We start from the raw sequence: 25,735 nt of genomic DNA, 5'->3' as shown, positions 1-25,735 counted from the left end.
GTGTTGTTTTGTGCTTGATTGGATTAGCATGGCTCTTCACATAGCTGATTGACACAAACTTGATTTTCTCTCTGTGCTTCCACTGTTCACTAGAAATTCCCATTTTGAATAAGTGCTTCTGCAGGAAAATATGTTTTCTGGCTTGTTCAGATGAAATAAAAGCACACTAAACATTTGGGTTTGAGTTGGTTAGTTATTTGACCAAAAAAGCCTAGAATGTGCTTGGAGGACAGTGTCTCATCCAGTGCTGATTTTTTTAATTTATTTTTTTATCATCATCATAGGGAATGGTTGCTTAAAAATCAGTCAGCAATTTCATCAGCTGAATACAAGGCATTGAGAGACATCTTGGGTGCATCATTGAATTCTGGTACCAGTGCCCGCTTCCTACAGAAGTTCCCACACTGCCTTTGCCAGAGTAACCCTCGCTTCTCCTCTGAAGCATCTGTCCTTTGCAGCAGCTGTGATCATGCCATTTTACAGCGAAAGTTTCTTTCAAGGCCTTCCCACTTCAGCTTTGCAACATCTAAGGCATATCAGTAAATAACTAGCTTGAGTAGCTCATGTTCAGCAGGCTCAGTATTTGGGGACTAGGAAGACATGGTGAGAGTGGGGTGGGGTAGAGTGGCTAGATGCAGGCGTTTGTACCTAGCATTGTGTGTGAGGTGCTTCCCTTCAGTGTGTATCCTGTTGACAGATTGCTAGAGTCCTTAAAAGAAATAAACAAACCCAATGAGCAATGTGTTATCTTTATTCATGGCAGTTTCCACTGTCTCCTTTTTCTCCTTTGTCCTTTTATCAGAAACAGCTTGCTCCAGAGTCAGTTTAAAACTCCTCCAATGTTCTCCTGGGCCCGCTGAGAACTTGAATTGCAACAACCAGCCTTGCAAATGGCAGCAGGTAGGGAAGACCCGCATGGGCTATAGAAAGCTCAGGGCTTCATGGCTGTCCTTGGAATGATGTTCTAAGGGCAATCCATCACACACAAGTGGTACAGCAGTCGCAAGCAGAGTTAGCATCCCACCGGTGCGTGCAATGGCTTTCCTGCTGGGGATCTGAAATGAGCACAGTCTGTTATTCCCAGCACCGAGAGACAGCTGCGGACACACTACAGCATCCCTGTCACTCATTGCTACATCCCAGTGGTGATGTGGGAAGCATTTGCTTTCAAAATTTTCTTTCCAGCACCTATGCTTTGTTCAAATTTCACGAACCAAAACATTTGAAATGCAGAGAGATACAAAACAAAGATGAAGGAATGTGTGTCTCAGACTCCATAAATTCCAAATAGGTGTTAGTTCATCTCTGAGGACAACATGATGGTATTTCTAAAGCCAGGTGTCCCACATCAGCGATGCCTTAAAAGGCATATTAGAAAAGCTACCCATTTGTTTATACTGTATGGCCATAAGGAAAAGATAATAATTATCAGTACCAGGGGATCAATTGTCTCTAAGTGATCCTTCAGACCTGAAGAAAATGCCATCAGTACCAATAATTTGGATATGAGCAAATTCATCCACTGTGTCTGCTTTCCGCATGTGCTGTCATTGACATGAATGCAAACAACTGGGACGGGAGCACAAAGACAATGAGGCCTTAGCCCATAAAAATGGCACTTCTTTAACACCACTAGTACAAATCTCTGCTGCCTGAGTGGTCTGGGGCAAGAAAATGGCATTATTTATGCTGCTGTGCATGGAAGTAACTTTGCTGCATTTAACAAAAGCAGTCTGGGCTCATATGAGCAGGATTTGGGTCTCTTCTGTGAGTTTATGGGTTGCTGTGAGGCATTTCATATCAGAAACAGCCACACTTACAAGGTTGTTTCCTGAAAATAAACTGTTGTTTAGCGTCCAATCTTAGAGCATCTATTAATGTTTGGCTCTTAGTATTTAATATGTTGTTTCATTTATAACTGTAGTCTGAGACACCCATATAAAAGCACATTGCATGGACAGGCTGTCTTGGTGCTTACCTTTTCTTGCACTGGCCAATCAAAATAAATATTATGAGGCTACTTGACAAACTCAGAAGGACTGGAATGAGGATAAATGGCTGCTTGTCCTCTTTTCTGAACACTGTGAAGATAAATGACAGCAAAAAAGAAAACGCTAGCTTCTGGAATGGGTCATATTACCTCTTACAAAGCTTGGGCACAAATGCAACCTCAGTGTGTCCAGGTTTGTTACCCTACATTTATTTATTTATTACAGATACCTGCCAGGTATATGTTACTGTATAGGGTAACATACTCCTTCAGGATAACATATATCCTGCATATATCTGTAGCCACCGCTCTGTGCCTCTTCCCTGCCTTCTGCATCTTGCAGCAGAGCCAGTGCACACTGCCTACAGGGCCTACGGGGTGCAAAGGAGCTGATCCACGGTGGGGGGCAGCCAGGAGGATGCCCCTGCAGAGAGACTCTGAGTACCAGGTGCCCTCTCTCGCAAAGCAGTCACTCCTCCATCACAGCCATCCCCGTGCAGCTGGGAAAGGTGCTGGTGCAGAACCATTAATATTTTTGGGCTTGCCTCCTAAGTGCACTGAATATGCAAAGTAGTAGGAATAGCTGTGCTGGAGTAGGTTGAGAGTGTAACTAAACCAGGATCCCACCTCCAGTGCTGGACACCAGCAGGTGCCCATGGCAGCCATCAGCACTTCGTCCCAAACACGCTTTACAAAGGATGTAAAAGAAATGCTGGTTACTTTGAGTTGCATACCAGAGAAACACTCCTGTGTCCATTCACTCCAAAAGCCCTGGTCAGCACAGAAAATATTTGTTCTCCCCCTGACACGAACACATGAAATGCGGCTTTGATTTGCTCTGGATATTGTTAAAGCAGTCTCCATTTGGGTTGACACAGACTGAGAAAGAAAACAGAGAGAACAAATGTTAAGGAATTATGTGCCACCACCAGTAGCTCTCTGGCATGGCCTGATGTTTCAGAACATACTCCCTGGGCTCTATAAACCCTTGGGTTATATTTTGGCAGTTTTAAATGATTTCATAATAGTTTTGGATCAGCTAATGCCAATAAGATGATTATGGAGATTAATCTACTGAAAATACATACATTCTGGGGGGGGCCCCATCATGTATGTCGCCATTTATGCCTGTTAATTTATGGAATATTTCATTAAATTAGCTAAGAAGAGTAATATGTAGAATATAGCAATTAAAAAAAAAAGTCCTATGATTAATTAGTTCTTGCCATTTTTGCTATCAAAACTGCACCTGGATAATACACAAAGAAAAAGCACCACGCACAAAAGACGTGTCGTGTCCCAGGCTACTTCTTTGGCGAGATTAGAATTATAGTTTCATCGGGCCAAGTTCTGCCACCATATTCAGGAAAACAAACAACAACTTTTAAATTTCTGTGATGACAGCTTTCTGACGTAACAGCTAGGAGGCCTGAGGAAGTGATCACTCAGAGACCCAGTTAATGCTAAAGTAAATGCTGTGGCTGGAGGTGAGGGTGTTAAGTAGGAACATGTGTAATGGAGCAGCCAGTCAGTGTTTTCCACCAGCAGCACCAGCTAACATCTCTGCACAGTCCATGCACAGGATAGCAAACACACTGTCCACAACTTGGTGTGAACCCCAATTATTCAGCGTGCCTCCCCCGCTGCCAGCCATCAGGCAGGGCTCCTGCGCCCCTTCCCCTCCCAGGAGGACGGGGTGTGTTGTCCCTACCGCCCAGGCAGCCTTGGCCTCCCTCTGATCTTCGGCCAGCTGAACCTCGTACTCCAGGCACTGGGGCGGTGTTTCGCCACCTGGCGGGCTCCACGCTATGTGGAGCTCCTCCAATGCAGACATGGAAATCGCCAACTGCTTCGGGGGTGAGGGCTTTGCTGGGGTGGCGGAACAAAAAGAGAGAAGATCAAGAGGTGCAATCAAACATCTCCTGGTGGGAAAGGCTTCAGTTAATCACTGCCAGCCTCTGCTCCTTTTCTCTTTTGATGGGATTTCTGAGCTCCCATTGCTATCAGCCTGCTGCAGGACCAGAGGTGTCACTGAGGGGGAGCAGGCTGGTTGTTCATTTTAATTTGACACGTGGGCTGGGCTAGGTTGCTCTGGGCTGCAGAGCAGCGGTTTTGAAACACTGGGGTGTGAGCATTGTGCTCAGCACGTTCCCCTCAGTGTGGCTAGCCAGCCCTCCCTGTGCTGCGAGGGCAGCCTCGGCCCCTGCAGTGGGACACCACTGCAGCCTTGGCCTGACACTCTCTGCATCCCAGAAGAGGCTCTGGTTTATGTCAGATGCCCAAAGCCACACATGAAGCACATGGCAGCACTAACTGAATTCAGAAATCCTGTTTATTAGCCCAGTGGCTTAACTGGAGTACTAGCTATTTATCCCTGACATTTACATGTGGGTAAATGCATCAGCATGTTAAGTGCCCATAATAAAGAGCAAGTACATGTATCAGGATATACATCATGCTGTGTTTTGCTTCCTTTCCCTGTCTCTGATGGATTTGAAATCTGCCTTTGCTCTGGCAGAACCCATCACACCTTGCACTCAATTCTCCACAGCCCTTAGCTTGGTTTGAACAGCAAAGCCCAAAGCAAAGCTCCTGTGCTTGCAGAAGCAGAGCAGCGGTTTAAATTCCAGCAGGAGTAAATGAAGCTACCTCTGTGGCAGGGCTGCTGGAGCCAAAAACCCCAGAGCTGCTCTGCCATCTGCCCAGCAGACCATTTATGTCCCAAGTTGTCCAGCTGCCAAGCACAGCACTTGGAGGCACCCGCTGACCTTCCAGGGTGGGTGCGGAGTGGTGTGCTCGCCTGCACACGCTGCTGGGAACTCGAGTCCTGTGTGGCACATGCCACAGCCCCTTCTCCGGAGGAAATCCACCCAGACACATTACAGCCACCCATCTACCAGAGTGCACGTTTGTTTGAGCCCCCTTGTGCAAGATGTGAGCCTTGGGTGCGTGGGGGCCGTGCATCCTCCCACAGCCCTGCTGCTTTCCTGCCAGTGTTACCTAGGTTGTGAAGGCGAAGGGTGACATACAACGGCCGTAGCAGAGTGGCTGCCGCTGAACCATTGACACAAATGCTCAGATCCTTATATTCTGCCTGGCTCAGATTTTGTAACACACAGCCGATGTTTATACCATGATCCTGAATGTAGTCATCACACTGTGTTGTGTGGTCCAGCCCCTCGTACCTAGCGGTGTATTAGGAAAATAGAAAGAAAAAAAATAACCAAAGCAATGGCAGTTACTACTTGGGTAAGGACTTTTTTTTTAAGATTGGCCCTAAGCCTCGATTATCACCTATATCTGACCCACCCTTTGCCTTTTGCAAGTGATCCAAAGCACAGTGTTATGCATTGGTCACCTGGACTCCTGCTATGGAAAAAGTCTGAGGAGGAGAAAAAAACAAATTGACATGCACAGATGGCTTCCCTGGTTGGTTTGTAGGCTGTGTCAGCCTCTCCCCAAGCCCATTCCTGGAGCACAAGAGACCACTGTGTGAGTGGAACCAAGACAAGATCTAGCCCCTACTCACGGAGACCCCCATCCTCCCGTGGGGCACCATCAGCCACCAATTCTGGAGTTGCAGAAAGGTCTCCTCCCAAGCCAAAATGCAGTGGTTTGTGGCAGGTGACATGTGCCATTAATGTAATGAGTGTTAATGAGATGCTATGGCTGATTGCAGGTAGGTCCCATGCATCTACATGGGCATGTAATGGAAACCCAGGGGTGGGAGCAAGGAAGAGGTTTGCTACTGTGCAGCCACAGCTCTGTCCTCTCAAACTGCCTCCTGTCTTTGGGGGCCACTCTCGAAAGCTTAGCTGCTGGCCCCATCCTGGAAATACTAAGTGGTGTTTTATATTACCTTTTAAGACTCCTTCTGGGTTAGCCCTTGAGGCAGGGCTGAATGTGGCCTCTGTACCGTACACCTAATGAAAGTCTCCCTGCACAGCACATTATGTTTTGGGGAAAAACTTCGTGTGGGAGTGCTATAAAAATTAACTTACAGGGATCAAAGGATGCCATGGCTGTGTTCCCACTCACTTTCATTATACAACAGGACCCAGATCCAAATGCCTGAGTTTGTTACAGGCAGTTAAATATTGGTGGGTTTGTTGGGATTTTTTTTCCTTTGGTGTTTCTGGGTTTTTTTGGAACAAATCATGAATTTCCATGGTTTCCTTCAAGCAGACCTTTGTGATTAGCAAAATGGTTTTAAATCAGTGTTTCTGCTTTGAAGACTATTTTCAAGAGCTACACAGAAACTATTTTTAAAAAGCAGCTATGGTTTTGTACACGTAGCCCAAAGGCATGAAACCCAATAATTTCCTAACTAGTCATCCTTACCATAGTATCATAGGAATTGAAGCACAAATACAGCATTTAGTTTGTCCAAAAAAAATCAAGTCTAGCTTTGTTTTTCTTGCAGAACAGAAATATTAGGCAGCAGTATAAAAAAAAACCAAACTCAGAAACATGTATTATTGCTACATTTTGGCAGCATGTTTACTTGTATGATATGTGCTAAGGCTATGAAAATATGTTTGAGGAGTAAAACTGTTAGTTGCCAAGAAGCCCTGCTCTTTGTGTAGGGTTAACTGAGCTCGGTAACCTCCTGCTGAATCCTGTCCTATAGAGCTGTATGCATTGTGATGAAGGGAAATGTGCAGCTAGAATGATCCAGGTATGTTCAGCGGAGGGAAGACACAAGGCTTCGTGATGGATAACATGCAGAAAGCACTCTGGGGGGGTGAATAAAAGGGAACGGAGGAAGGGAGAAGGCGCTCCCTGTAGGAGGTCAGCACAAGCCTGATTTTAGGAAAGGAAGCAGGGATTTAGTATTTCCTTGCCCAAAGGCCCATGTTGCTTGGAGCATTATTACTGCTCGTTCTAAGTGGATCATGTAATAGCATTGCTAGCCATAAAAGCATATTTGCTGTGGTATTTTAGTATCCTGAGAGGCTCACTTGATTGCTGCCTGGATGTTTTTCTATTTTGCTGATACATACCAATAATATAGTCCATAATGTACACCGTGAGGAGTGAGGAGACCTGGTTGCCAAGTGCACTTGAGGTATTCCCAGTCGTAATAGATGCAGTGGAAATTCTGAACCTCTGATTCCAGTTTTCCTGTCAAATGAGAAGGAAATAACCACTATTTAGCAATGTACCAGTCAGGCCCAGCAGAAATATCATTTTATGTCTTTGAGCAATTGTGTGCTGCAGCTGAAAGACAAAAAAAAGAAAAGAAAAGAAAAGAAAAGAAAAGAAAAGAAAAGAAAAGAAAAGAAAAGAAAAGAAAAGAAAAGAAAAGAAAAGAAAAGAAAAGAAAAGAAAAGAAAAGAAAAGAAAAGAAAAGAAAAGAAAAGAGAAAAGAAAAGGAAAGGAAAGGAAAGGAAAGGAAAGAAAAGAAAAGGAAAGAAAAGAAAAGGAAAGAAAAGAAAAGAAAAGAAAAGAAAAGAAAAGAAAAGAAAAGAAAAGAAAAGAAAAGAAAAGAAAAGAAAAGAAAAGAAAAGAAAAGAAAAGAAAAGAAAAGAAAAGAAAAGAAAAGAAAAGAAAAGAAAAGAGAAAAGAAAAGTCAGTCACCATTATTAGGCAGTTTTGCTTCCAAGTGCTCTGTTTCCTGTAAAAGCGAGTTCACTGTACTTAAAGCAGAAAGATGCATTACTGACCTTTTCATTCAGCAGTGGAACTTGTGCAGGGAAAACCCAGCGGAGCTGGGGAACAGGCAGAAGGAAATGAGCCCGAAGTATCCAGTAACCACAACCACAGCCAATAGAAGCAGAGATGTTCTGGTGTCTTACACCTCAACAAGCCCTGCAATGGCTTATCCATCCAGCAGCCCTCAGGCCAGCAGTGCTTCATGCAATAGACTCATGCAAAGTACAAAACTGCACCAGGTACTGAAGGCTGCCCCTAACCTTGCAATGGGACCTGAAAGGTAGCATAAATCCAGTCACTTTGCACCTCCACGTCATTGGCACACCGTCCTTCGAGCAGTGTCTGCACCTTCACTTCAGCAGTCCTGCTGAGGTCAAATCCAACTCTGAGTTTTAGTTTTCCAGTAAAAATAACCTGGTTAAAAGATAGACTTAATAAGCATCTCTTTTGTCATTAAGTGGGCTGCAGAGTTAGCTACCATTGCTCCTGCTCCAGCTGTGAGTAGACTCATTTGTGTGCTTTAATGTTTCTTTATAGCTCTGTCCTGTTTCTCCTGCCCGGTGCTTCTCCAGCACTCTGGTACTGCCTGCTTTGCCCAGCTTCACTGGCTTCGTGTGCCTCCACCCCACAGGACACCAATAATGACAAGACAGAACAGACTATGGTTCAGGGGATCTCCACCAGCCAGGAGCACCCAGGAGGGTCTGACAAGGATACCGCCGTAAATGCAGATAAAAGGCACTTGTTCATGATGTGACATAATTAGAAACAGAAGGAACAACAAGTCTTGTAACTGGTGGTTCCCATGGGAAGCACAACCACACCCTGCAAGGATGGCGCAGCAGCCAGGCAGAGCAGGGTGGGCTCACCAGTGCGTGCCACTGGGCTTAGCCCTTTGCAGGACTTCTTGAGCACCCCCTCTGAAGGTTTTTCTTTTTTTTTTTTTCCCCCCTCAGACTTCCCTGACTTTACGCAAGGGAAAAATAAGTTGGCAAGAGTTACAACAAATGATGAGAGAGAGGAGGTGTTGTGTTAGCCCAAGTAGGACAGAAGTAACATGCCATAAAATGCATACACGTACTGCAGCAGGAACTGCTATGACACAGCCCACAGTCAGGCATTTTGTCAGCAGTCCCAGAGCATGAGCTGTGTGGAGCCATGTGTTTCTAAGAGACATCGGTGACTCTTGCTTCTGCTGATGTCCCATGGATTTTTTTAAGACTTCATGACCTTATCTGGGGTCAAGGTGCCAGAGATGATGTTTTTCTACTTTTTAGATCTGCCTTGTATAAGACACTTTTATTACTTTTGATTTAGGGAATTCTGACGTGTTTTTTAAAACTGCATATTTTTTCCTTTGTGCTTTTTAAATGCCAGTTGAATCATCATAGAAGAATCTGCACAGCTGCCTGCTGCTGCATGGCTGGGAGTGTGATGTTCATTATGAGCGATGTCAGGTCGAAGAGCCCCTTTCCATGCCCTTGTGATTGCAATCCACAGCTGAAATAGGGTGGGAAGCATTGTGCTCTTCCACCTCCGCAGGCTTCCATGGGGTGGCTGGGCCAAAACCCATTTGCGTGGTGACTGAGCGCAGCCTGGCAGCCTGGGCTTTGCTGCCTCAGGTGGATGAAGCGGATGACCAGCTCACGCAGGACATGTGGAAACCCTCCACAGCAAGAGGCTGGGGTCCACAGCACTGCTAACCTGATGTGACTGCTGCTGCTCTCTCTCCCTGGTCTCTTGAGCTGGCAAGCTCTCTAGCACTCCTGCTTCAGGATTTTGCAAAAAAACTTCCTTGCTTTCAGGACACCTATCTGTATTTTGGGTTGTTGGGGACATCCTCAGCATATTTTTCATGTGTTCCTCAGTATCGTGTGCCAATCAGCCTACTGCTGGGTTTCTCCTCTCCCCACTCTATTTCCCTTCCTAACCCTGCAGCAGCCTTTCATCTTCTAAGCACTCCCAAAATATACTCCTACGACCCTTGTTGTACTGTGCCTGTCTGCTACTGCCCTGTTACATGAGAGAAGACTGACATTTTTATTATAGAGCTGAGTTAAGAGTCAACCATATCTAAAAAAAGAAAAGTAAATGGTAATCAGGAACACCCTTCTGGATAAAGGTAATGTTAGAGCATTAGCGTAATTAATGAAATTTAATGTTGTATTTATTCACCACTTTGCATCCCTAAGGATCTGTTGACCTGAATTTCAGTTCAAGCCCCATAATGGCTTTCTAAAAAGTGTAGTGCCTTTTACAATGAGGAATGCTACTAGATGTTATTGGATTATTTCTGGCAGCAAGCACCATGCCCTCTGACAGAAATAGCCCATTCTCTGACTGCTGCTGCTGTTTGTTACATTTCAAAACACATTCCCATCTGGCAAAAGATTCAAACCACTGGAGCAGTCAGGCTTTTTCATGGAAAGCTGGAACTGCCTTGGTACCACTCCTCCTTGAAATGCAAACATAAATCTGTGCTGGAACTAAAGGCAGAACAATAGCCTGGATTTAAGAGGATTAAACCATGCTTTGTCTTACCTTCCAGTCTCTGTCACCAGTGTTGCGGTATTCAAACTTGTATGTTACTGTGCATTCATTGAAGGTTTGTATATTGGGCGGAGGTTTCCACTCTATATCAAGAGAACCTAAGAGTCCAGGATCAGTGATCTGAAGGTCTTGTGGGGGAGCAACTAAATTGAAAACAAAGCAGGGTTTAAAACAGAGCGTTGATGTAAAGAAAACAAAAAAGTGTCATGAAATTTGATGAGATGACAAATGCAGCTGCTGGATGTGAAGGGAAGCACTGCTGGTCCAGGTTGATGCCCTGGCTATTTAATAGCTTGTTCTCAACAAAAATGTGCAAAGGCTCTGCTCCTGCCCACCCGCCCAAAAAACAGTTTTTGCTGATGCCCAGAGAAAACGCTCAAGGACCATTGTAAAGGCGCAAAGAATGCCACATCTTTGACACTCTTTTTCAAGATGTTTTAAGCAAACTACTGTCCTGTGATAACCTTGCAAGTCCTATATTTGCTTACTTTTAACTCATGATATTTACCAACTGTCAGGACAAGTATCCTTGCAAACATTGTGTTCCGCACCTACACCATCATATGATGGCAGATCACAGCATGCTGTCAGGGAAATATAAATTCCTTAACTCTAACAGACACAAATCACCCATATTGCTTTAAATATCCTTTCAAACATATTAAAGATTAATGAAAAAACAAGACAAAAAAACATACAGAAGCAGAAAAGTAGGGAGGTAAAATCATTCTTATTTTGGACATCTATCAGCTATACAAACATGTGCTTTTACAGTCAATCTAGCTTTTATTAATCTATTGTGAAGTGCTGCCATATCTTAATAAATCATAATTTATTATAGATTAATTCGTACTAAGACATGGTTTCTAAAAGCCCAGCACTGTATGGAGCTGTCATTCACATGATGAAAGCTGTTTGGCTATTCAGTTTTATTAGTTCAAAAAAAGTAAATTTTTGTAACATCTAAGGTCATTTTCCTCCACTTCTCCATAGAGGTGAAGATAGCCATTTGGGTTGCTACATCTTCACTGCATGACACACTTTTTTCATGATGATTTGGAGCCCATCTCCTGGCAGTGTCAGTCCAGCATTGCCACCACTTCTCTGAGTCTGGCCTCCAGGTCGCTGGCTTCTTTGCCAGCTTTTTCATGTCTGTGACAGAATTTACACCTTTTTTTTCTTTTTATTTTTTAAATAAATCTGTTGTGAAAGCAGACCTTGAAAATATCTTTCAGTGGAAGATGGTGATATAAATCAAACTTTTGTGTGTTCCTTGTAAAGTTTGCAGAGAACATCGTTGGAGGATTTATTTTGTCTAAGGAAACTCTCCCAAATGAAACACACCGTGGAGCAGCAGTCTTAAGATCCCACTTTTCCTAGCATGTAAAGATCCACGGGAGATTTGTTGTTACGTTAAATAGCAAAGTAGGATATCATGGCAATGTATTTAGGGAGCCGCTGGGGCAAGGAACAATAGGCTATAATAATTTGGAGAAAAATTAGATTTTATGTATATTTCTGTGTAACAAGTAAAACACTCTCCCTCCCACCAGCTGTGAGTCCCATGAATGCAGTGTGGATTCAGAGGGTGGTGGTGAGCTTGCTCCAGCTCCAGGGGCAATGGCCCTGCACCTGCAATATCTTGTGTTCAGCAGCCCCATGTTCCTGCAGGAGGGGAGGGTCTGAAGTTGCTAAGCCATGACAGGCACAGATTTTCTGGCATGGGCAGAGGAGGGGGAATAGGGGCATGGGCAGCTCTGCCTGTGCAAAGACTGCTCAAGCTGGGCTTTTGGTGAGCATCAGAGGTGGGAGCAGGGGCAAGGTGAGATCTCACCCACCTCCGGGGTCTTCGCAAACATGCAAAGGCTCCAGGAAAGGGAGAAGCAGCATGGGGGGACAGCAAGTCTGTGGGTGTGGTGCTTGAAGAGCTGCAGCTGCTAAAGAATGAGTGAGTGGCTCCTCCGAAATGGCCATCTATAGCCATGCCAAGGAGGGAGCAGGGAGGAGGCAAAGGGGTGTTCATCCCACTGGCCAGCCCAGGCTGAGGGCCCACCAGGGCCAGTGTGAGGGAAGGCTTCCACAACGCCAGTGCACCATGTCCTAGAGCCGAACCCTGTTGTAGTGGCTGTTGTGCGTAATTTCCAGTACAGGCTGGTCAAGGAGAGCTGCAGGCAGGGCTGTGAGCCGTACTCTCCTGCGCTCAGGAAGCTGCTCTTGAGTGGATAAATGCTGAGCCTCACAGCAATGCAAACAAGGAAGCAAAAGCCTACTAGCCTTTGTCATGAGCCTGGTGATGTCAAGAGAGGATTAGGTTGATCAAAAATGGAATTTCTGAATGGAAACAGTAACGCTCTGAAATTTGTTTCCTCCCTGAGCTTGAACAAAACAGTAATATTTTGCAAAACAATTGCAACTGTAAACAGCAATTTTTGCAAAATAAATTTTGACTAGATTTCAGAGGGAATGGAAAAGCTTCTATTGGCTTGCATTCTGGGATTTGATCGTTCTTTAAATGTCAGCACTGCGTCTTGCAGTTTCTCATTGTTACAATATTACATGACAAACCAGTCTCTCTCACATTATTCATACAGAACACAGGACTAGAAATATTCAATTTTGTTATCTAGTCTTGAAGGAAAGCTGCTCCTGAATGTTTCTTGACCAAAAAAACTCAACAACTTCTCTACGTGATTTGTGAGGCAGTGAGTCAGGGAGCGATGTGCTGGCTGGATGGCCACAGCCCTCATGTGCATGCTCACTCCAGCATCACAGCTTTGATGATGAACTGCCTGCTAATCCCCAGCTGCCTCCCACTGCTTTGCCCCACACCATGCGGTGCCTTAGGTGGCGCAAGCAGCAGGAGGTTTTGCAATTTTCTGCCTATTAATCAGTGGAAAAATGGCAGCTGCCAGGTGCCCCCATATCTTCTGTCTGCACTTCTCCATGCTGGTCAGAGAGGTGCAGGTGACTTTCATGTTTTGAGAAGCCCATTTTAAAGGCAATGCTGTTTTTCTTGGCATAGCAGTGGCATATTTGCTGGCAGCTTTCCATCCTTGCTGGCTGGCAGGACAGGGAGCCTCTCAGTGCTCTCCTGGCCAAGTTTTCACGTCTCCACCATGCACCAGCTGCAGCAGGGAGAGACAGACCTGCTTGCTGTCTCTCTGAAGAAGGAAAGCTTTTGGGTGCAAAGTCCCATCTACTGGAGGCCAAAAGAGCTGGGGCTGTCAGGTGCAGTGCAGCAAAGAGGTGCTCGGACGACTTGAAGCAAAGGGTTCTTCAAGTGCCATTGCCATGGAGGGTAGCTTGCAGAGCAATATTTTTTGGTAAGAAAGTATTATTCTCCAATTATGAATAAGCCTTGTGTTTCTTATACCTAGCATAGTCTGTCTGTCTGAGACCTCACTCAGGTGCATTTATGTACCCAAGTGGCATTTATATCAAGCAATATATTCGGTGTGCACCAAAGGCAGTTTCTGCTCCTTTTGAAGCTACTCAGAAAAATATCCACTAAACACACAATATATTGACACAATTGATTACAGGTTTATAAATCAGCCACTTGCTGTAACACACACATAAGAAAAGATTCAGCTGAAGGACTAACTTCATAAAGGACCCGAGTAAATGTGGAGCGCACATTAGGCAGTGACACGAACGGCACGCCGGGCTTTACCTGCAGTGTGGTAAGAGGAGGAGGAGGAGACCACACAGCCCCACACCAGTGTGATGGAGAGAGTGTAAAGCCACCGGAGAGCCATTCAGAGGTAGGATGTCAGAAGTTCCCGCTGGAAGGTGTGCGGCGTCAGAAAAGCAGTCCTGCTGCACGCATGCAAGGAGGCTGGAGAAATAAAGTGGAGTTGAAAGGCTTCAGCGCATTGGTGGGACCCTGACATTCCCTCTGCAGGGTGAGCACTGACAACAAGCGCCTTTTTACTTGTTTACCCAGTCTGATTAATCATTTCCCAGAGGACTTTTATTTGTAACTTTTGGGGATCGCAACAGATGGATGACTTTGGCTTCATTTGAAATAATACTTTCTGGCTAGCTAAGCACATTCTCCGAAGGCACGTCAGCCTGTACTTCAGTCACCGAGCCGTCTGCCGTGCGTCTTCTGTGGAAAGAGTGATGCAGCCAAGTGTCTGACCCGCCTGCCATAGGAAGTGCCTTGGACCAATGACATTTTCATTAAAAAAAAGCCAAAACAGAATGCCTTATCCAATAAACAGACACGTCTTATGCAACCGTCACCAGCACTTTTGGCTTTCCTATTTCAGGATTTGATGACTAAAAAGAAAAAAAAATGCAGAGAAAGAATTTCCTTTCTAATCCACCCTCCAGTAAAAAAGAAATTCCAGCTTGCAGGAATGCTTGTGAGAAGTCTTCATAGTTGTCCTGATAATTTTTGAAGGGGACCAATTTCTCTTCCTGAGCAGGTCTGCTGGAGGGAAGATGGGGACTGAGAGACAGAGAGAAGGAGAGTTTCCAGGGGGGCTTCTCCTTCCTTCAGATTTCATGCTGAAGCTGGGTAGGAATCGCTGCCTACGGACACACCAGCCCAGCCTGCTTCCCTATGCCGGAAAGCAAGTGGATTACAGGTAAAAAGAATATATACATATATACACACACACATATATATATTCTTTATTTTTTAAATATAGATACAGATATAGGTATAGATCAGATATATAGAGTGATATTATATAGATTAGATTTAGATATATAGATATCAATCTTTATGAAAGCTTGAGGCAACTGCTTGAGCTCTGATTGTGTAAGAACATGGTGACATCTATGTGAACATACAATGCATCACTGAGCTCCTTTCAGATTACAAACTTGCCTTACACTGTCCACGCAGCCTTGGCTGTAAAAGGTGGACTCCCAGGTCATACTTTGGCATGGCTGCTTACTCCTCAGTGCCTGTGGCTATGGTGTGACATTCGAAATTGGGGGGCTGCTGAATGGCAGAGCTTCAAGTCAGTGGGACCTTGGGAAGTCTGAGAGTTGGGGCCACCAAAAACGCCACCAATTGAAGAAGTGGCTCAAGGGAGGTGGAGGAGACAGGTTGTGCTGGGGGCAGAGGGGAGTTTAAATTAATCAGAAATTCTAACTGGCAACACATAGCAGCAGTTAAAAATACACAACAATTTTATCAGCTAATTTTCAATTTAAATTAAGATTGAATCCCCACAATTCCATCACATAAGTTTAAGCAGTACCAGTAATTTTTCTGTTTCACTGTGAAATGAGAATGTATGGAGCAGTTCCAGTCAGAAGAAATGACCAGAATTATTTCTTAACATATCGAATATGACATAAAACTTGTGTCAGTACAAACCTGGCTGTAAGCATAAGTCTCTGCCTCGGAAAGGTCTCATAACTGAGTACAAGGATGCAATGATAAGGAGAGCCAGTGTGCAGAGCTGGGAAAAGCAGTGGCTATAACTCACAGCTGGTGAGTAACTGCATCCAAGGACTGCGCATGAATGCTAGTGGAGGAAGCTTCTTCTGTTTTCAGTAGTTAATTTTAATGTATTCACATGGTTTCCAAGGTGAGTAAAAATAAACAAAGGCTTACACAGAAAGGCTTAAAACCAGCAAAGTGCTCTTACCTGGACCTCTAAGTGCATGGGAGCCCATCTGCCTCTGGAGTGCCAAGCTCCTCAGCAGACTCATGGCTGCTCTGCTCAAAACTTTGTATTTTGTAGAAATTTGGAGGCTTTTTTAAAGAGGCCTGTCTGTTCTTCTCAGGGATCAGATGCCAAATGCAATGTTCCTACATGGTCAGAGGTTTTACTAAGCTAGCACCAGAAAGTACGCTGCTGGGATTTATGAGGTGTTGGCATTAATTGTTGCTATAGCTGTGCTCAAGTAGGTCAAAGGTATGTTTGAAATGCTTAAATGATTCACTAAAATGAAAAACAAATGGCATAATCAGTGCAGGCTGTCTGCCGGAGGCACCTGGGAGCCGTGGCCCCACACAGCACCTCGGCCCACATGGCTCCAGCCGGTGCTCCCCAGGGTCAGCCCTGGTTTGACTCACCACAGCACCTCGCCCTGAGCTTGCTGGCTCTCCTGGCTCCGGCGCCAATCCAGCTGCTCTTGCCTCTCAGGGCTCTGCAGGAAATATATAAAATTTTCCATCCCCTCGCTCCTCTCCTGTGGGCTAGGCACATCAGTGCAGCTGGTCAACATGATCTTTGTATAGCCTTGCCTGTCACCATTTCCTTCATCCCTCCTTCCCTGCATCACCTTGCGAGCCCTCCCTCACCCACAGCCTGGAGAACCCTTTGCAAGGAGTGGGTGCTTCACCCACATCTCGTTTGCCCCAGCTCTGGTAGTGAATACACCTTACTGAAAAAACATCTCATGATTCCTGTTGCTGTGCTAAAGGATCAGCCAGGGCCATGACCCATACATGGGTGCGTCATCTCCATGTTGACTTGTGTGAGTCAGGAGAAGTTAGTTGCAGCAACTCCCTTCCAGGACAGACAACAAAGGATGTTTCAGAGAGATTGGAGCTGTGATGTGCACACCCAGACAGGCAATGGGCTGTTGTTGAGGCTGGATCTTCCCATGGCAAAATTTAGGTATATTGAGAAACAGTTCAGACATACTAAGAACATAAGAAACAGCATCAGGAACTGAAGGAGTGCTTCTCGTTAGGAAGAAAACTGTCCTCCAAGCACATCTACAAGACTTAACGGTATTGTTGTTTGAAGTGATGCCCAAATGAATGTGTTACTGCTTCCCAGTTGGAGTCAATGGGAATGTTTTGGAGCAGCAAAGGCAGGATCAGCCTGCCAGTTATCCTCTCCATTTCACTGTGCGCACATAGGTAGACACATGCTCAGGCAGGACAACGCTGCCAGCCTGCTGCATTGGCCGTGCAGATGTGGGAGAGGCAGAGTCACCTTTCAGGCGTGAAGCCATTCCCATTATGTCATAGCTATTTGGTTCTGGCTCCAGTGAGATGCTGTGAAGGTAGGTGCCAATGGAAAAAGCATGGCCATCCTTCACACTTTTGAACGTTTTGAACTTTCAAGGCAGTTGCAAGCGAAATTTCAGAACCTTTTTACCTTTGCTATACTAAAGGTAAAAAGTGACCTCATATATCCAATTATAGCAACTACCTCCCAGAATGGACACCAACTACTGTGTGGTGGATGAGACCACAGCTTTGAAAACAAAGATGAAAGCAAGGAACAGCACTTGGCCTGTGAAGACCAGTTAGTCCTGATGGGTGCCAAGAGGAGCTCTGAAGCAGGGAACCAGGAAGCCCATGACCCACCACTGTCCTGATCTGCTGTGGCATTTGGTTGGGAAACAGCCCCAGAAGGCCATGGGGGCTTTGCCCATGGCTGGAGACCACTGAACAGGTGAACAGCCCCTTGCTTTTCATCTTTCCAAAGCAAAAGGCAGCAGAAATGGGTAGTTGCCTTGAGTGCCCTGTGAATTTTGGGAATGAGACAGTTATGGATGAGCTTCCCTTTGCTACAATTGCACAGTGCTGGCTGTTTCCTTCTTACTTTCTGCAAAGGAGGGGGGGGGGGTGCAGAACTCCCTTGCTGCTGGTAAATGTATGGCCTTGCTTTCAGAGTTATGCAAGATTAGGCTTTAACATTCGTGTATTTTCATTGTGTAAGCTACTTAAGCAGAAAAGGTCACACTGGACAGATCATTTGAAACAGATGAGAAACATTTGCCAGTAGAGTGAGTGCCAGTTCCCAAGTGCTAGAACTGGGTCAGTTCCTGAGAAAATTAGGTTGGAAAAAAGCATAGCTGGGATTTGCAACAATAGGGCTCCACGACACAGACAGCAGCGCTGGAGGAGCAGCTAGTGCAGCTCCATGCTGAAAAGCGCCTGCCCGTCCAGTCTCCTCCCGCCGCTCTCCTGCCCAAACCATCTCCCTTTGAAAACTACAGATGCTTTTCTTTTCTTCTCCTTGTGTCATCGTGCCATGCTGTGTTCCTCCCCCTGTCAGCATTAATGCAATTCCCACGCTGGTCCTGGAGGAGGAGACTGGCTGAGGGCAAGCCTGGGAGGATCCATGTCCTGTTCCAAGGATGCTGAGTGAAGGCACTGCCCATGGGTGGGAGACAGCGTGGTGGCTCAGGGCATACCTCTGCAAAGGCCACATGCTCAAACCTGGGCTGGTACTGACCTTACTGGCTGTAGCTGTTGGCAGTGCCCTAGCAAGCTGTGGGGAACAGGGCAAATCCCTGAGCGTACTGGAGCTTCATGGCCTTGAGCTTGGGACAGGCAGGTGATTTGCATCTTGCTAACTATTCTGCAGATGGAGTTAAGTTGCAAAAATCTCTTACATAAGGTGATGACAAGCTTGTGGAAGAAGGGGGTAGTAAAAATATACCCACTCTGGCTCATCAGCAAGCCTGGCACATGACTGGGAGGGTGCCTCCATGCACTGAGCCGTGCCCAGCACTGCAGCTAGCATGGCTGCTGCCCGGGCTCAGCCACCCACTGCTTTGCCTTGCGCCCACCTTGCCTTGGCACCCCATGGTCTCAGCAGCAAGACACCCCTGTGCCCAGCAACAGGCAAAGCCACAGGGATTTTTTCCTGTCCGCATGGCTGCCTTCCCCATTACAGTGTGGGAACCACTGACTTACCCGGTCTGCTCACAAATGAGATTTTTTTGGGATTTATCAGCCAGGCAAGTGACTCCTGGAGTCCCTATGTGCTCACAAACATCTTGCAGGAGCTTCTGCCTCCAGGAGCCTGGCCAGGTCCCAGACCCTCACAGCTGCTCTGCGGAGGTAAGATTAATAAAAGAGCTGAAGCCCAGAGAAGGAAGACTTGTAAAGGTGCCTCCAGGCTGGATAAGAGACTTCAAAGAGCAGATAAGCCCCTGGACTGGGTCCTTGGCCTCTGACAGATATGCTGGGTAGGTACATGCAGAAATTAAAAAGCACTTCTGTAAAAATCCACTTTTGTTTGAAGAAATAAAGGAAGAGCAGCATGGTTGCTGAAACATCTCATTGCAAATGGCAAAGCAGTTGGCAAAGATCATTACTGGAGCGAAGTCCAAACAATGGGCCAAATCCTTTTTGGTTAAAATGTATTATTTGATACATTCATCCCATTTGTGCTAAATCCGTTCTGTTGAGTAATCCATTGCATTCCTATATTAAAATATTGTGATCTGACAGTTCAGAATAAAAGCTTTCAACTTTGTAATTCAGCTCCACATTTAGAAGTAGCTTCCTATTTGGCAAAATAATAACTAAAAGGCTCCAGCTATGAACAGACCGTTTGGTATCAAACAGCATGTTTCATTTGATCCAAAGGGATGATTTTGAAATTGCCAGAGGCATGAAAAATCAATGATTTGTAAAAGCCTCTTAACTGCCTCATGTTTCAGGGAAGCCAGTCTCTTTTATACAACTTGCATTAAACAAGATCTTTCTGAGACACTGGAATAAGACACTCAGCCATTCCAAACACCCTGTGGCCTCCAGCACAGTGTTCTGAACTGCACTGAAAAGGGGATGTCACCATGAGGAGACGTGCTAGGAAGAGGAGCACGGGGCAGTGGTGATAGACTGAGTGTTGCAAGAAAAATCCCTTCTTTGTAGTAATAAATTAAACACTTAAGGCTTCCATGGGACTTCAGGAAATGATGGAAGGAATCTGGACTCTCTAGCAAAGCCCAGTGTCAATATTTATTCTTGTGGCGAGTGGAGACCTCAGTTTTCCCTATTTCTTTGCTGATGGCTACTGTTGGGGACTAATCCTGGCTTAGATGGCATCTCAAAGAAGGGACAGCAGCTGTTTGAATGTGCCTGTATAATGTAAGCCAACAAGGCTGCTGCTGTGGAGTTGGCACCGCTGAAATCTTTGCTTTCTGTAATCAATAGAAGCAAATTCTGTTCCCGAAAAGGTCCATCCAGCCAAAAGCCAAACTTCACTCCCTCTCTCTGCCTTTCAGCTTACTCTGCCACAGATTCCCTGCTGCGTAAGAGACACCCCTTATTCATCCTGATCATCTCAGTTTCCTGTAATTGCGGATGAAAAGGTGTCTGTGCGGAGAATGTCTCCTGCCTTGGGAGCACACCCTGACAAAAGCATCCACAACCTGCTGGCTCCTGTCCTCACATTGCACTGAGTCATCTTCTGCTGCTTGAGCAATTTCTTCCACAACCTGCACATGCCCTTTGCTCTCACACGGACTAGCTCTGACTCTCCCTCCCATGCAGCTGGGCTTGGGCTGGGGGTTTAACAGAGCCCGTGAGAATAATTTCATTCTTCTTGTGGCACAGTGGCAGCCTTTAATAACTTGGTGGCTAGGTTCTACCCTGGCACACCAGTGCACATAAATTTTGTAGAAAAAAAATTCAAGGCAGGCTGAGGAATTAGACAGCCTTCACCAATATGTGTAGTTGCACCTGGGAGCCAACCTGCAGCAAAGATGGGCTCCAGGGGCCAAGGATGCAAGGGAGGGCTGCAGGGATGCTGGGGACCAGTGAGATGGAAGGGGATCAGGATCACAGCCTCGCACACCGAAGCCCAAATTCTGCTGCTAAATGCACCAGGGCACTACAGGAAGAACTGAAATGGAGACACAAAGCTGGCAGAACAACAGCTGCTAATAAATGGGCCACAAATACATCCAGACAGAAATGCAAAAGCAGCTAAAAATTATCTCCAGAACAGCAAGGCTCTGACATAGCTCCTAGCAGGAGCTAGGGGGACAAAAAGTTGCCCTATGTATGGCATGCAGACAGAGCTCTACTACACAACTGCCCTTAGGAGACCTGGCTGGTCCCAGCACCATGAGCACTGGGTGCAATTGGGTCCTCTGGCTACAGTAGGCTCTGCCAGGGAATGCAGGGTTTACAGGGAAGTTCTGTGCATCCCTGGTCTCCAGGAAGGTGCCACTTCCCCTGTTGCTCCTATTTCCCCCCTGCCTGCAGTCTTGGACCTTGCTGCGTGAATGCGGTGGGAGCTGTTGGCCCCATGCTGGGAAGCCCAGGGCTGCTCCAGGGCCATGTTCTGCTCCTCAGGCAAGCACAAACAGAAGTAACACCTCGTACCAAACAGACTGAGTCCGGAGCCTGTCTGGAGCAGAGAACGTGAAAATGTCCAAAGATTAATTGCTCCCATCCACACTGTCCTCCCCTGCCTGTCCTGCAGGTCAGGCAGGAGCTGACTGCAGCCTCCAGGGCACCAGACTGTGACCACGTAGGTGCTCATTAAGAGTTAAAAAACAACCTCCATTTGCTTCCACTGAAGTCTTCCCACCACGTGGCTTTGAGCCCGGCTGCAAAAAGGAGTTTACCTGGAATGGCACAGGTCTTAAGTCTTTGTGCAATCCTGAACCCAGCTTGAGCTGCAGGTACTGGAGTGAGCAGAGCAAGCTCCCAGGCTGGCTGCTGACGTGCTGTTGAAAACCTGAGAGTTCAGTGCCATGCTGAGAGCCTGGTGTGTTTCCATAAAAGCAGCTTCTTCACCAGAGTGACATGACGGACAGCAGCCAGGCTTTCAATAGCTACTTCAGTGCTAAATACTAGGGAGGAAAAAAAAAAAAAATCTCACCCTGCTACATCCTCAGGGCTCTCCTGCTGGGACAGCTGAGCCCTGCCAGGGCCATGGTCAGTTTTTCTCATGTGACAAATGCCCAGGTCTCAGCCCAGCCTCCCTCTAGCAGGATGCCGCTGGCAGGCATTGCACCAGCATCCTGCTCCCCACCGGCCACCTGTCCTGCCTTGTGCCAATTTTTTTTCCCCAGTAGCGTTTGCCCCCAAAAGTAGATTTGTGTTCTGCCTGTGGATTTTAATCTTTCTAGTTTAACATGCCACATTTCACAGGACAGTGGTAATTACTTCCAGTCTTGTTTTCAGGTTGCTCCAGAATTAAATAGACAGATGAAAAAGAGGTCTAGAGAGTTGCTATAAAAGCAGAAACATTTTACATGAAGTGCTCTCTTGGTAACTGGGAAAACAAGCCTGGTAGCAGTGTAGCACGCTGCAGATCAGCCCAGAGGGTACAGATGAGGAAGGAGATGCGATGGGCAAAGCAGCGTGCCGAATGTGCAGAGACCAGCTGCCTCTGCCAGCACCAGCACAAGGAGCCAGTGCTCCATCTCAGCTTTCAGGCCATCTTAAAATAAGAATAACCTCATGGATTTTGCCTCTCTGCATCATTTTTTAAAACTGAATTTTCCTCTGCAAGTGTCTGAGCCCTTGTGACAAGCAAAATAATTTTCCCTTTCTCCTTTAAACACTGGCTAATGTCTTGTACTAGAGAGTTTATGGAGATGTTGGCAGAGGTCCTTCTGGTGTGATCACTGTGCAGTGGGAGTAGTAGAAGACAGGTATTGTGTACAGCTGAATGCCCTAACCTGGGGTGCTGGGGCATCTGACAATTCCCACTCGCTTCATTTTCACCTCCTGCCTTTGCCTCCAGTGGGGATGCAGTGCTGCAGTACTGCCCCTGGCCAGGGCAGGATCAGCCAGGGGCTGAGCAGCTGTCACCCCCTCTGCCACTGCCAGGTCCCCAGCACACACTGGGCAGGTACATCCCACAGAGAGCCCAGGGCGGCCGAGCAGCCCCAGGAAGCTGGCCGGGAAAAGTGGTCCTTCCCCTGGAGTGGCCAATGAATCATGGAGGCACTTTGCAGTCAGAGCCTGATCCTGCTTCTGCTGCCGTGAGAACCAGAGGGATGAGCACAGGGTCAGTGCATGAGCAGGGCAGCTGGCAAATGCAGGAGAAAGGGCAAGGTCCAGATCGTTATCACAGATTGGTCCTTGAACCCTGAGCTGCAACCCTGAGAGATATAAAACAGCATTTGCCCTGGGGGCAGGTGGCTTTCCTGGAGCTCAGGGCGCCCTTGGAGTGGACAGCAGTGCTGGCCTGCTCTCCCATGTCTTCTACCACCTGTACAGCGGCCAGGAATCACCAACGCAAACAGTAGACCAAGCCTTTATGTCTCACGTAAACATCTTACTGGTGTTGAAAGGTGCTTTGTTAAATGTTTTATTATAGGTACAAAGTTTGGCCTGATGGTGAACAAACCAGGAAGAAATTATTTTATTTTTTTTAAAAAGACACCCCAAAAATGCTGAATGGATTTGTCCTTTTCAGATGCAAATCATTTAACATCTCCCCCAAAAGAGCAAGCCTTAACTCAGAATAACTGCTTGGCCATATCTGCTGACAGCTCTTACCAGCAAGCCAGTGCGGATTTAAGGCAAGCCTAGATACTGTTAACTATATTAAAAACTATTTAAATCTTCACATAAACGGAAAATTATGAGAAGACACTTAAGTTAGGAACGACCACAGGAAGGATTTCAGAACAGCCAGAACGTGGCTTGCAAGGGATGGGACACACATCAGTTCAAGCAACAGTGGTGTAAACACACACAAACACAAAAAGTATAAACATGCCTGTCTGAAAATCTGCAATTATAGCATCACCTTGAACTCTAAGCAGATGCAACCAAAGTTATTTCAAGAACACAAACATCAATACCACTAAAAAAGAAAGAAACGCTGGAAAGCTCTTTCAAATTTATATAGAAATGCTGGTATGCAAAAATCTATATTCTGCATTACACCTGAAAAGCTATGTTGAGTTTCAAGAACACACACAACAAAATGAAATTGTAAGATAAAGCAGACAAATTCTCCCACCCCCATTTGGCTAAATACAGCAGAGAGTGAGTTGCTGAGATTTAACGCTGATCACATAGTTACGGCTTACCATAATGTGTCAGGATTTTCCTTTGAGCCAGGTCACGCACAAGATGAAAGTTTTCACTAGTTCTAAAAAAAAGAAAACTGGAACAGCAAACTAGAAGGAAAAGTCCTGCATATGTTCCTCTTTCCAGAGAGCAAGTTTCAAGCAGCTGTATCTGAACAGCCGGTCTGAAAGTGTTTTGTGTATAGGATGCACATGAAGAAATAGGGAAGTCAACTGCTGCTCACTGCCCACGGCAGGAGTCTGGCTCAACATCCCCTCCCAGACAGCAAAGTAAGCACATTACACACATGGGATATAGCAAACAGTCCCACAACAGCATTTGAGGGATTTTCCTGCCACAAGATGCAATTTGATCAGAAAACCCTGATTAATGTGAAGTGTTTTGTGGAAATACACTGGTTCCAGCTAACTTCTGTCAGACTTCTGCTTGGCCGCTGGCCAGCTTGCAGCGAGGCTGCTGGTAACACAGCGATCCCAGCACAGGGTTGGAGCCACAGGCAAACCCCTGGCAGCCAGGCAGCAAGTGGCTCCCTGCGGGCTCCAGTGTCTAAGGTCTAGGCTAGGGGCTCTAAGGTGAGCAGATGGGAAAACCTTGAACATCCTGGCTGGTCTCAGAGGTTGGAGGTTTCCCAGCTCCTGTCACCTGCAACACAGTGACTGCTGCAGCTCTGTGCATCCTGAACTAATGCTCAGCATGCCAGCTATGGGCAGGCAAGTCTTCACAGGCAGATGACAGCTGGACCACTTCATTTGTGGGAAAAAGAAAAACCACCAAAACCAAGTGTATGAAAGTAAAACAGTTCAACATTTTATCCAATGGGAAATTTTGGTCTTTGTTTCCCCTGGGGAGCCCCTGAGGCTCCTTCTCATCAAAGAACAGCTTCGCTCCATTGTTATTTCCCATGAAACATGTTTTGACCAAGGTCCCGATCAGATGACTACTGCCTTCAGAGAGGAACGCAGCAAATGGAAAAAACTTGCCCCAAGCAGTTACAGGCAGAAGTGACACTGGTAGGATGAAGCTGATTCCCTGAGAGATCAGACCTCACGTCCTGAGAGGAGATGCTGGCAGTTCAGCTACAAATTACAGTGCCGAAGGAGGAATTGCTGGCAGGACTGTTCTCCAGGGAGCTGCAGGTACAGCTGGTTGGTCTTCCTCAGCACTGACTGGGCTCTCTTGGTTATTGGCCAGTGAAATCAGGAAGAGGTTAGATTTCACCGGTATAATTTGGCTTGTGGACGCTCTTACTTAGGCTTGTTCTGCAACAGGAAATTTGGTTAGGGAAAAAGGATAGAGCAGCCTCTTTTGGCAGTGTTGAAATCCTTGTACATGCCCAGGAGCATGCACACATTAGGTAACAGTGAAAAGAAAAGCAGAGGAACAGCAATCCAGGGGAGACAGATGAGCAGCTTTGCAGCTCTGCTCTCTGTGAAGCGTTACTGTGCAAGATGCCTTCCTACAGCAGCTGCTGCAGGACTGTGGTCTGTAGAGGAGGGCGAGGACAGGATACACAAAGCCTCTTGACAGGGTGGTCTGGCTAATCCAGCACAGCTGTGCTTGGATAGGCAGAGCCCTGCCTTGAAATCTGTCCCCTGCCACCCTGGCAGTGGGAGAGACTGATTCTGGCCAGAGGTATCCCTGGGATGTTGGGGACAGAAGTTTTGCCAGATAATTTGTCAACAATTTATAACACCAATAAAGAAGTGGGTTCACCTGACCAGACCTGAAGGTGACACTGCTCAAAGGTCTACAAAAGCACAGGAGATTTTCAAAGCCGGAGCCCTGGGTGGGCCATTCCCATGCAAGTCTCCTCA

At 46.3% G+C, this 25,735-nt stretch overlaps 1 protein-coding gene and 1 long non-coding RNA gene across 2 annotated transcripts in view; one reads left to right on the top strand and one right to left on the bottom strand.

Moving 5' to 3' along the window:
• Nucleotides 1-25,735, top strand: part of LOC142603347 (uncharacterized) — a 54,817-nt gene that overhangs the window by 6,065 nt on the left and 23,017 nt on the right. Inside the window, exon 2 of the long non-coding RNA XR_012837267.1 lies at nt 8,183-14,790. This is a non-coding gene — a long non-coding RNA (uncharacterized LOC142603347). The remainder of the gene's footprint in view (nt 1-8,182; nt 14,791-25,735) is intronic.
• On the bottom strand, nt 734-14,007 carry IL13RA2 (interleukin 13 receptor subunit alpha 2). Its single transcript, XM_010304495.2, has 9 exons — nt 13,869-14,007; nt 10,187-10,338; nt 7,906-8,059; nt 6,994-7,114; nt 4,991-5,175; nt 3,702-3,859; nt 2,725-2,869; nt 1,979-2,081; nt 734-1,055 (listed from the first exon to the last, which is right to left on the bottom strand). Exons 1-9 carry the CDS (start codon nt 13,951-13,953, stop codon nt 1,013-1,015), a joined length of 1,146 nt encoding a protein of 381 aa, XP_010302797.1. The 5' UTR covers nt 13,954-14,007; the 3' UTR covers nt 734-1,012.

Source organism: Balearica regulorum, chromosome 11, assembly GCF_011004875.1.
Source record: "Balearica regulorum gibbericeps isolate bBalReg1 chromosome 11, bBalReg1.pri, whole genome shotgun sequence".
Lineage (NCBI taxonomy): Eukaryota > Metazoa > Chordata > Aves > Gruiformes > Gruidae > Balearica > Balearica regulorum.
The sequence above is the reverse complement of the archived record's forward strand: the minus strand, read 5'-3'. Positions and strand labels throughout refer to the sequence as shown.